The following is a 13,065-nucleotide window of genomic DNA, read 5'->3' as shown; positions in this document are numbered from 1 at the left end:
GTGAAAATTACTAGCCAAAAGCTATCTCACTGTAAATTTTACCTATTGCTCTTAATTCAGTCCCCTGAAATTAAGCAGAATAAGCCATTCTTCTTCCATATGATGGTCCTTAAAATGTTTGAAGCCTGCAGTCATGGCACTGTCCTATGTTTTTGCTTATTGAGACTAAAGCTATCCTTCATCAACCAGTCTTCAAATGACACCATGTTGTGTTATCCAACCCATCTTGTTATAATGGTTACCTGCCTCTGGGGATGGTCTAGTTTGCACATGTGCATCCTGAAATGTAGCAATTAGAACCCAACATAATATTCCAGCTATACACTGGTTAGAGAAGAGTGTAGGAAGAACATCACCTACCACTTTCTGGATATTATACTTAATAATTGTAGCTTTTTAATTTTTTTAGAGTACCACATCAAACTACTGACTCATTTTGAACTTCCACACTATCAAAAACCCCAAATCTTTTTCATATAAATTATTGTTTAGCTACGTCTGCCTTGTCTTATATTTGTGTAGTGGTTATTGTTGCTTGGACCTAATTCCAGGATTTTATATTTATCAATACTGCATTTTATCTCGTTGGATTTATCCCATCATCCTAGTATGTGGAGATTTTTGTATTTTGATTGTATCATCCAGGATATTAGCCGTCCCTTCCAGCTTTGTGTTATATGCAAATTTGATAATCATGACATATTTGTCTTTTATTTGAGAATTGAAGTCTCAAGTTGTACATTTATTAGTCTTTACACTGTGCTAGCAACAAAGTATTATTTGGATTCTGAGTGAAAAGGATTAATAATTAGTTGTCCATTCTATATGATTCAGGAAAGTGTTCATTTGATACTAGGCAGTATTAAAAGAATAACATTTTACTTTAGTCAATGAAATAGCTTCAGATTAACCACAGAAAAGGCAACCATTAAAACCATTTTATGCTAATGAAAAACTGACTTATACTTAGTACTCATTAAATAATCTTAGCCAACATATACTTGGGCTTATTCCATTTCCATTCTATGGTATTGCTGCAGAGAAATCAGACATTAACACACTTAATTAGAATTTTAACAATGATAGGAAACGTGAAGTCATTGTATTACAAAAATGTAGCCCCCATTTTAGCTTTGGAATCAATGTACAAAGACAAGGGACACCTGATCACCATGGTTTTCATAGGTTCCTAGATTTAAAGCTTAATGGGACCTTAGAGGTCATGAGATCATAAGATCATAGATTTAATGTTAAAAGGGACCTTAGGGGTCACCTAGTCCAATCCCTTCATTTTACAGTTGAGAAAACTGAGGCCAAGGGAGGTCACACAGGCAGCAAGAGACAGAACCAGGTTTGGAACTCAGGTCTTCTGACTACAAATTCATCTCACTTTCCACTGTACCAACTCAAGCCTGTTGAGGATGAAACCTTTGACTGATATCATTACGCTAAATCAAATTGCTGACATTCCTAAGGGCATCAGAAGTATTAGAGACATTATATTCTCCTAAACCATTCTGTTAACTTATGTCCTGTGTCCTAATGAGTCATCTAAGCTCAAAATGACTCTCAGTAGGTATACTTTATAAAAATGAGATGGGATCCCCTGATATTACAAGACTCAGGAGGAGATGAAGTCCAGAGGGATCCCATATTTTAGTGGGTTCCATAATCTATAGTCCAAGTGGTGCTTGCATTTAGTTTTAATGAATCCATAAATTAGCAAAAAGTAAGCTATTTATGAATGCCTGGAGGTCATCATTTGTTAGAAGCCTCATAAGTGAACTTTTACTCGTACAGCTATATAAAGTTCAAATCCTTCTATAAATCACTTGCAACAAGAATTTTATTAAGTGATTTTGTTATTTTTTAGTGGTATTTTTTGTGTTACCAAAACTTAGCACAGTGGTTGGCATATACTGAGTGCTTTATAAATGCTGTTGACTGACTGCTAGGCATGGATACTAGATATTCAGATACAAAAACTGCAGTCACTGCCTTCAAAGGATTTTGCATTCAACTAAAGAAAAGCCACATATAAACAGACAATTAATACAAAATATATAGGAAGTAAATATAAAAGAATTTCAGAGGAGGGGATCCCTATCAATTGGAGGGTCAGAAAAGACTTCTTGTAAAAGGTGACAGACATCTGAGCTTGGCCTTGAATGGAGATATGAATTTTATACTTTAAGTTGCTTTCAAGTCATTTAATTTTAATATTTACATTAAATCTTTAAGGCACAATAACTGACCCTCTCCCAACTCTCCAGTGATGAAAGTCTATGTCAAAAATGTTGGGGTTCAAGGAGATTGGATTCAAGTCCTGGGTCCTGGATTTTCCACTTATTACCTCAATAACCTTGAACATAGGCATCTAGGTGGGGCAGTGGATAGGGTTCTGGGTCTGGAGTTAGGGAGGCTTATCTTCCTGAGTTCAAACCTGGTCTCAGACACTTACTTGCTCTGTGACCCTGGGCAACTCACTTAACCTTGTTTGCCTCAGTTTTCTCATCTGTAAAATGAGCTGAAGAAGGAAATGGTAAATCACTCTAGTAACTCTACCCTAAAATGGAATCATGAAGAGTCAGACATGGCTGAAATGACTAAACAACAATAACCTTAAGCAAGTTATTTTGCCTCTCCAGAAATTGGGCATTTCTTCTATTAAGGGGGTGAAGATGATAATATAGTTGCCATAAATCAGGAGTATGATAGAGCCAGCTTGAACTGACTTTCAAGAGTCAATTATTAAATTTTCACCATTGTGAACATTTATACCTCAGAAACCTAGCTGCAAATCAGGGATTGATTTATTGTTTTGTTGATTGTCTCTAGATTCAAGAATGTTATGAAGAAAACTTTAGTAATGCAGATTTAATTTAAAAGTGTGTCATGCATATATATGCCCTCCTCCCCTCACCCAAGGCTGGTTGTTAAATATTTACAAGCATGCCACTGCCTATTTATTTCACTGGATTAAATGAGAAAAAGTTGAGGAAAGCATTTTATAAATTGCAAAGCACCATATATATGTGAGCTAATTTTGTTATTATTTTCTCTTCTAATCTTTTTTGGATGGAGTTCATATAGAAATAGCCCCAAGGCAGGTCTCTATTCTCTTCCTATTTTTGTTGTCATTTTTCCTAGTATTACTACTTGTACTACTACTATTACTGCTACTACTGTTGTGTTTTCTCATTCTCACCTTTTACTAGCATTATTATTATTAACATTATACTGTGAGTATAATGATGCCTTATTTTTCCATCACTAAATTAGATTCTAGAAATTCACAGGAGGAAAAATGACCAAAAGACTTAGAATCTACTGAATCCCAAAGTCCCATCATTCTGGAGTCTTCACGATTTGGCAATTCTCAGTCAAAGTGATATAGACTTGGGGTATTTGAACTTTGTGTAAGAACTATGTTAAATGATGGGCAATCCAGACTCACCTTTCAGCTGACACACTTAACTGCTGCCTTAGCATGAGGACACAGATGGATGGGAAAGCTGACCCTGACCCACATAAGATCTACATTCCTGTGCAAGGATAGAAGCATGATAATCAGGAAATGATGGTTATTAGTTACAGAAAATGCATTATTGTGAAAACCAGGAGAAAAGTGCTTATGAGAGGAAGTGATTGGATTATAGGGGAATGAGAGAATAAGGGTAGGTCATTCCTACTGAGTAAATTGCTGTGATTTATAAGAGAAAGGGTATAGTGATATCTTGGCCCATTACTGACTAGACTCATTTCACAAACAATGCTAAATCAATATGTGACAGTTTCTAGAGGGACAAACAAAGTCTTCCAAAGATGTTTATTAGTTCCAAAGCAGTTAAATTGGCATAGTTTCAATTTCCCATCATCTTATCACAATTCAACTTTCTTTTTTGGGTTAATAGCTATCCAAGACTTCAATTTCCTGCTCTTATTAATTGATTAACTAATAATCTTTTAATGTACACTATGATGAAAGAAAAGGAAACGATGATCATATTGTATGTATGCACACAGACATATTTGATGCATTCCAAAGGATATATGCCTGAAAAAATTGGAAAATTTTGTTTTTCAGGTGAATAAATTATTGTTTTGTTTGCCAGGAATCAAGTGAAATAAATAACTATTAATTTTATTTTTAGCTCAGACATTTTAGATGAACTAAACATTTTTCAGACTGTTTCTATGAGATAAATGCTTCATTGAAATCTTATTTCTTTCAACCAGGTGAAATATAAATAAAGACGTAGACATAGAATAGATATCAACATAGACATATAGGCAGTCTTAAATTTATAAGTGGGAGATCCCCAAAAGTTTATATGTAGATCAGTGGTTGGAAACCCCAAGCATCTTTTACCATAGGATCTATTTTATAAAAATAACAGATTCTCAGCCCAGCCAATAAAATTCCAAGCCTATTATGTCCTTAAAGTATGACATTGAATTGGTACTGAGAAATTCAAATCAGTCTATGATTTCATCAATTTGGGATCTGTCTTCAACAAGGAAGTTTACAACCCATCCATACTTGCCAATCTTGTACAATTCTTGTCCATGTTCTCTGAAAAAGTTCATCACAGAGTATCCATTTAATGTGTTAGAAGTTTTCATTGATTTATCTAGACTTTGTGACTGTAGCAATGGAGCACTTGTCTTTTTCTTGACATGTGACTAGCCCATCTTCTCCTCCTCTCATACAATTTCTCATGACCTCCTTTTCTCATGTTCTTTGGTGTTCTTCATTCTTTATCTGTTACAACCTTCTCACACCCACCATATTCTTTTCTGTTGCCTTATCTGAATCATATTAGTCCTTAATTCTTAAGAAGCAGTGATATTCCAGATCTTGTCACCATGGAGCAGCATTAGTTCAATTTTAGTTTAAAGAAAAAGTTGGGTTTTTGCCTTCATAGGAAACTTGGAGTCAGTAAAAGACATTTGCAATTTCTCCAAAGCAATTGATTCCACTCCCTCTTCTTTTTTTAAATTCTGGCCCCAGCTCAATTGCCCATCAGTTTTGTCTGTCCAATGCATACCTACTACTATACAAGCAAAATAGGACATCTGTTAAAATTAATAATGAAATCTGGACAATAGACATTATTTTTCCGCTTGTTTTTTCTTGTGTGGATGGATTATCCAAATTCCCATGAATTATTGCACATCTTTTCTAGGAGTGTCTGTAATACTTTACAGCTTAATACAATGAAAACAATTTGATCTAAAAACAACATCATCTGTAGCACCTTCACATCCACATGGAATCCCTCCTGTACTTGCTTTGGATCTCCTCTATCACTGTGGCAAACCCCATTATATACAAATATACCCCGTTTTATACCTTATCGGTTGTTATTCAACAGGGTGATTTCTGTTGTTACTTCTAAGGAGTCTCAAATGATCTTGGTATATGGCTGGGAGGGCCTTCAAGGTAAAATTTTCTTCTGCTGAAACAAATTCTTTAAACATCATTTTATTGTCTTCTTAATTAATATGCAATAATTTTCTCTTCTACTTCTGCTCCCCAATTTAAAAATAAAAACCCTCCAACAAATATTTGTAGCCAAGCAAAACATTACTATACTAGTCATGTCCAAAAATGCATCTTATTTCCTGTGTAAAAGGAAGCATTATGCTTTTTCTTTGGTCTTCTGAAATTGCAGTGTATCATTTAATTGACCAAAATTCTAAAGTTTTGTAAAGTTGTTTTCCCTTACAGTGTTGCCATCATTCTATAAATTTTTCTCCTACTTCTGCTCACTTCATCCTACCACAGCTCATGCAGGTCTTTGTTTCCTCTGAAACTGTCCATTTCATAATTTCTTATGATATAATATTAGTCTATTATATTAATGTGCCATAGTTGTATAACCATTTCCATACATCAGATGTGTTTTTAATCAACAAACCACAATAGCAACGAGATATTATATTCTCTAAATCAGTCTTACTGTTGAAGACATTCCAAATTGATGAGATTATAGACTGATTTGAGCATCTGTGTATCAGTTCAATGCAATTCAATTCTTCAATGACATTATGGGCTTGGGTTCTATGGGATTTTATTTCAGAGAACATAAGACCCTAGTCAAGATTTTATATAAATGGGAGGTAAGCAAATTATTTGGTAGTTACTGATGTTCACTTGGTCATTTTCATTTTCTTTAGGGGGTTATAGAGTAAGGTCCACAATTTTGTCCTCTTCCCCTCCTTTAGATACCTTATACATAAGTCTCTCAGTGCCTTCCCAATTGTATCACCTTCAGCACAGACATGCTCTATAAGCACTTGATCCAATCTGACTGATTTTCCAAGCTTCCTTCTTTTTCACATCATTTCTAACTTCTGTGTAAACATTTTGTTGACTGTAATGTTAGGGTCCAAGTGCATTCGGTTCCATTACCTTGAAGGGGAAAATACTTTGTTGAAATGTTCTTTGTAGATTTCTTCCATTTTTTTCCATTTCCTTGATGACAATCCTTTGAAATAGAGAATGCAATTATTATCTCATTTTCATATGAAGGAATGAGCCCAGAGAGCATAAATGACTTGTCTATTTTCATTCAGCACTTAACATAATGTGTGGCACATAGTAGGCACTTAGTAAATGGTTATTGATTGACTAAAAGAAGGGGCATTTACAGAACCCAAACCATATGTGCTTTCCATTACATGAGAATATATATATACACACACATATACCATACATGAATATATACACTTGCATATATACATATACACACATCTAATTGTTCAGTTGTGTCTGATTTGTGATCCCATTTTGGGCTTTCTTGGCAAAGATGAAAGAGAGGTTTGCCACTTCTTTTTCCAACTCATTTTACAGATAATTGGAGTAAACAGGGTAAAGTAACTTGCACAGGGTCACACAGCTAATAAGTGTCTAAGGCTAGATTTGAACTTGTGAAGATGTGTCTTCCCAATTCCAAGCACAGTTCCCTATCTACTGCACCACCTAGTTGGCATATGTGTAATATTTATTTATTTGTTTGTACATGTACACCCACATCTACACATGTACACACACATGCACATGCATGCACACACCCATACTATGCATATAATTTTTCTGTGAGGAAAATGCATTTAGTTCTATGCTGAAATGTTCAGAACACATTTTTATTAGCTATCATAGGGTCAAATCACCTCTCTTCTTTCACCTTCCCCACTTCTGATATAGGAATAATACCAAAAGCAAATCACTGAAGGTAAGTCTTTTATCCACCTACTACATGGGAGCAGTTTTAGGAGCTCTAGCAAGATATCTGGGAATGAGGGAGAATAGCGAAGATGAAGGAAAGAGATTAAAACAACTCTAGTGAATTATAAGGCTAAGGGGGCTGCCTAATTCCACCAACTTTCCTCTTATCTACTTTCTTCTCTTCTAAGGATTCCAGAACATTGTTTCCATACCCTCCATTTCTGTACCACCTGTTATTTCCAACCTGGGTTTTATTCCCCCATGAAGTACAACACATTCTTAAAGTTTCTCCATTACTTCAATTCCTGTTTCCTGAAGCAAATTTTGGAGTTTTTCTAAAGATTTTTATTGCTAGCCATGGTAGCTAAGAAGAATAGTATGACAGTGGGTCAGTGAATAAAGGATTGGCTCTGGAGCTAGAAAGACAAGTTGCCCCAGGCAAATCTCTAAGGCCATAATTTACAGATGAGGTACCAGTCTTCATTGGTAAAGGGAGCTTCCTCATCAGGACTTTACTATACCAATAAAATCTTAGGTTTGGTGCAAAACCAAAAACATTAGGCAAATAAATGGGGAAGAATTGGAAAGGCATAAAGGTCACTTTAAAGTTTTACCATAAATATTTAATTAGGAAGACCCCTTCCAACTTCTTCCACATTGGCCCTACATTTTTTCACTAAGGCCCTATAAGCAGAGCTGTGACAAAGGGTGAGGTAATAGAGGCTTTTCCTCCAGGGCAAATCTAGTGTATAAAAATTTAATACATGTGCTCTTGCAGAACCATGGAATCTGCCATAATAACTAATTATCCATCCTACTCAACTAAATTCATTTTAATTAACTTTATATTATTTTCACATCATGAGTTACAAATATGATTTTAATGCACCATTCATACATATCCAGCAATACTTGCTCCAAGAATATTTCTTGATTCTTGCCTTGGGCGCTGAAATTGCTAGTTTCAGCTCTATTCAACAATTCTTTGATATTTCTTTGGTTACACAAAAGACTGATAAACAATTCATTTCCTAAATACCAAGTAAGAACAATATGTTCAACTCATTTCATATTCAGAAGACAACAAATATGAAGAGATTTAAGTGTAGCACACAGGAAGACTTCAGTTTATGTCCTGCCTCTCATATTTTCTCACTGTGTAACCTGGAACAAGTCACTTAACTGCTTAGTAATCTATTGTTTTTGTTCAGTGGTTTTCAGTCACGTCCAATTCTTGGTGATCCCTTTGGGGGTTTTCTTGACAGAGATGCTGCAGCGGTTTGTCATTTCCTTCTCCAGATCATTTTATAAATGAGGAAACTGAGGCAAATACAGTTAAGTGACTTGCCCAGGGTCACACACCTGATAAGTGTCTGAATCCAGATTTGAACTCAGTTCTTCATGACTCAAGGCCCACCTAGCTGCCTCTCAATACTATAGTCAACTCCATAAGACTATAATTTTCAGATAATGTACCAATATGCATTGATAGAGGGAGTTTCCTCACCCAGTCGTGACATACCAATGAAACTACAAGTCTAATCTCTATCTTTATCCATAGTAAATATGAAACATAGTTAACTAGTATAATTCTGTGCTTTATGTATTTCCCAGCCATCCTTTCTCAAATTAAATTTGAGTCTACATATACTATGTGAATGAAACATTTCCAAGTCCTATCTTCAAACAATTTTGGAGGGATGGGGCAGGATTCATTCTGAAAAAAATAAGATCTTAGCAGCAGGCATGATTTTTATATGAAAATGTATATTTTTGAAGTTTTAAATATTTTTATCTAATATAGTTCAACTTTCAAGAAAGAAATATTATAGAATATAGCATAACAATTTTGGAGATGATTTTTTGTAATCAAAATGAGTTTCTCTTATCTTTTATTTCATTTATTAAAATTGCTCATTCTGAGCAGGAGAGACTAAGAGTGTTTTCATTTTTACAGCTCCAGATGGGCCTCCTGAAAATGTCAATGTAGTAGCTACCTCACCTTATAGTATTAATATCAGTTGGAATGAACCTGCCGCTCTCACTGGACCAACCTTCTACCTTATAGACATTAAGTCGGTAAGACTTTCCTCATTTATTCACAGGGTGATGATAATGTATATCAAGGTCAGTTATTAGGTTTATATTCTATAAGTAAATGTTAAAACAAATTATAATAAGGCTTATATTTCCAAACTCATTGCTCTCTATGATCTTATATATTACTTTATTTTATTCTGTTGCTCTGTTCACTTAAAAACATGGGGATAATACCATCTGTGTTAGTGGATAAGATATCTAATCTTCATTCCAATGAAAAATGAATGTCTTGCCAGAACAGCATGTTTTCTTTCATTACTTTTGGTTCCCATTTCTTTTCTTACTGCAAATGTGTTTCAACTCAGCTAAATTAATTAATATTAATGAAGAGTTTGCTATCTTACTATGGTATGTAGATATACCAATGTCCATGAAGGAAATGCCATCAAAAGAAAATATTTCCACCTCTATGATGGTGGAACACCTTGAAACACAATCTAGAAGCAGATTGTGTCTGCTCGGCTAGCTAAGCATGGAAAGGCAGGTTGGCCACAAAGTCATAAATTCTCTGGTATTGGTGACCAATGAAACAGATTAGTGCCTGAAACATGAAAGCTTCAAAGGTACTTCAGTTAAGTTTTTGGAAAATCTGTGAGTTGTTCAGGAGTTATACCCTTTGCTAACATATTGTGAATACTCTGTTAGGTACCTAATCAATGCTTGTTGAATGATTCGTTGAGCTGCTTTAGCTGAAAAGCTTACTTAACTCATAAGCAGCACTCCACCAAGCTTAACTGGGCTGCTCCATGGAGAACAGCTATATATAGTCTGTCCCATGCTCATCCTCAAATCTTTCGCACTCGTTAGGACCAACTATAATTGGTCTTTCATGAGAGTCACCATCAAGAAGCCAGGATCTCCTTTACCTGAGCTTGATACATTGGAGTAAAGACAAGGGAAAGAAAAATGCTACTGCAGTTGAAACTATTTTGCATCTCCTAGGATTGGATAGGGTTTAATGAAGAAAAACATCATGCACATTTGAAATATTTCAAGACCATTTTCTTAAGCATGATGGAATTTCTGATGTAATGTTAAAAAGGTAAACTTGGCAAATAGCAAAAAGGAATTCGCTGATTCATCCCCAAAACTGTTAAAGTCATGGGATCATAAATCTGGAGTTGGAAGGGACCTCAGAGGTCACCCAGTTTAACCCTTTAATTTTATAGAGTATCGGGGTGATTAAGTGACTGTCCTGAGGACACCTAAGTAATAAGCCTCCGAGGCAGAATTTGAACCTAGCTCCTCTCACTCAAGAGCCTGTTTATTTTTATTTTTTTGCTGGAACAGTCTGGGGGACTGAATGCCTACTAGACCCCAGAGCTGCTCTATTTTCTTTAGGATCTTTAGCATGAAACATGCCTTAAAGAATTAAAGAGTACACAAATCAGCGCCTAGCTCTAAAGTTAGAATGCATGCCAGAGAAACACTGCCAATGAGCCAGATGGAGTCAACGTTCAGGAATTAGATGGGAGAAGAGGAAACCTTCACTCAGTGTTATTCCCCCCACCCCAATCATAAGACTCAGATTAGGGAGAAATGAATGAACATGGTTAAAGAAAAATATTCCCAGTTCACTTTCTGATGATTCAGCCTAGATTGGGATTTAGAATTAAGGCTGAATGCATTCTACTCTTTCTTGAGCTCCAGTCTTGTAAAAAAAAAAATAAGTCAAACAAATTATTCTTTTTGGAATTTCATTGATTTTCCTAAAATAATTTTTAGAAATAGATTTCCACTAAAATCTTCTCTGGCATCCCTTTTAATTTTCAGACTTGTTTATTACATAGCCTTAGCTCTCTCTACATATGGGTATGGGTGTGTATCTCTCCCTCTTTCTCTTTCTCTACTTCTTTCTTTCCCTTCTCCCTCCTCCCTCCTCTCCATATATATGTATATATGTATGTTTATGTGTGTATACATATATATATATGTATATGTATGTGCCTTCTGATTTCTGTCTTCCTTTAAGTCAGTTAAATATCCACCACTGAAAGAAGCCCTTTTTAGGCCTTTTAAATATTAGTACCTTCCCTCTGAGATCATCTCCAATTTCTCCTCTACACATCTTGTTTGTACATAGCTGTTTGTATGCCCCAATAGACTGTGAGTTTCTTGAGAGCAAAGACTTATTTTTCTGCCTTTGTATCTCTAGCCCGTAGCACAGTGCTTGGTGCATAGTAGTCATTTAATGATTTCTTGTTGACTGATTTACTGATAGGAGGGATGAATTTTAAAAGTTACTTTAAGATCAAAGTAAAGTTTAAAAGCTGGTTGATTGGAGGTATGGGAATTCTGAAATGATAAGAAATTGTGGTCCAAGACTGGTATTTCAAATTTCGAGAGTTTGAATTCCCAAATGATTTAGAGTGATTGATGAAGTAGAAATCAAATGAAGTCAACGTACACATTCATTAAGCCATTACTAAGTGCCAGGTGCTCCTAAGGCCCAGCCCTCAAGGAACTCCCAGATGGAGATAGATGGATATTATAGATTTTGAGGAGGTTGAGGAAATGTGAAGCTAGGATTTTAAAAATAATATTTAACATGGATATCGATATCCCTGAAGATGATGGTAAAAGGTAGCCTAAAGGACCATGAGCTTAAATTATTTTGAATCAAGAGAAGACTGTAACAGGGGTGGTGAGGGGTGGAGAGGGATGGGAAGATGTGCTTTCATTGAAGAGGGTTGCCTCATGATGAGCAAACGAACTCCAAGATAAAATGTGTTTTTTTTTACTATTAAAACTCTTTCAAGGTAGCACATGCTCAGCTTTAGAGGCTTCATGTTACTTTATCATTAAATCTGAGCAGCTAGGTAGCAGAGTGGCTAAAATGCCTGCTCAGGAATCAGTCAAATCCAGCCTCTGACACATACTGAGTGTGTGACCTTGAGCAAGTCATTTAACTTCTCAATGACCTAGGCAACTCTCTACAATTATGAGTTCCAGAGAAGGTGTTAACTTGAATTGGTAGAAGACATTTCCTCATCTGGGAGTTCCCTCTACCATAGATCTAGTTCTAATACCTATGGAGATACCCTTCCTCCTTCTAAGAAGAAAAGGATGTTACTGGTTTCTCACCACCAGGAATTATAAACCCCTGTCATTAGCCAAGGACTAGTTGTTTGTTTTTTAATCCAATTTCAAAAGACCTTTTTATCACTTTTCTCCTGGGAAAGGAAATTACTAACACAATATTTTTGTTATGTTTTTCCCTGCAGTGGATTTAGATTTTAGTCCAAGAAACAAAGACAGTTAGAACAGAACAAGATTTTGAAGAGTAAATCATGTGTAAAATAAATTGCTTTCAAAACTGGGGGGCAGGGAACGATGGCATTTATAGCCTTCTTGTGATTCAATGCCATGTTCCTAAGCAAGACACAATATCATACTTTGTCTCTTGATGGTCATCTCCGGAAATGAATATCTGCTTAGTACATCAGAACTTTAGTTAAGGTTAATTCTCAGCGGGGCTAGAGAGGCACATCTGTCAAAGGAAAAGGATGCCTGAACTAACATAACACTTTAGCAGCTGTATTTTATACAAAGCTAAACCATTGGGGAAACTACTTTATTGCTACCTGATCATGTCTTAAAATAACCTTACATGTTATCTATCTATCTATCTATCTATCTATCTATCTATCTATCTATCTATCTATCATCTATCTATCTATCTATCTGTCTGTCTGTCTATCTATCTAGATATATGTGTGTGCACTATGTAT

At 35.5% G+C, this 13,065-nt stretch overlaps 1 protein-coding gene across 1 annotated transcript in view; it reads left to right on the top strand.

Annotated features, from left to right (window-relative positions):
- PTPRQ (protein tyrosine phosphatase receptor type Q) overlaps positions 1-13,065 on the top strand; it is a 291,670-nt gene that overhangs the window by 190,648 nt on the left and 87,957 nt on the right. Inside the window, exon 28 of the mRNA XM_069094772.1 lies at positions 9,192-9,313. Within this exon, the coding sequence (XP_068950873.1) occupies positions 9,192-9,313 (122 nt within the window). The remainder of the gene's footprint in view (positions 1-9,191; positions 9,314-13,065) is intronic.

The sequence above is a fragment of the Petaurus breviceps genome, unplaced genomic scaffold, assembly GCF_028583685.1.
Source record: "Petaurus breviceps papuanus isolate PSGF00001 unplaced genomic scaffold, PetGlider_PUasm1.0 221, whole genome shotgun sequence".
Lineage (NCBI taxonomy): Eukaryota > Metazoa > Chordata > Mammalia > Diprotodontia > Petauridae > Petaurus > Petaurus breviceps.
Note: the sequence above shows the minus strand (reverse complement) of the source record. Positions and strands in the feature narration are given on the sequence as shown.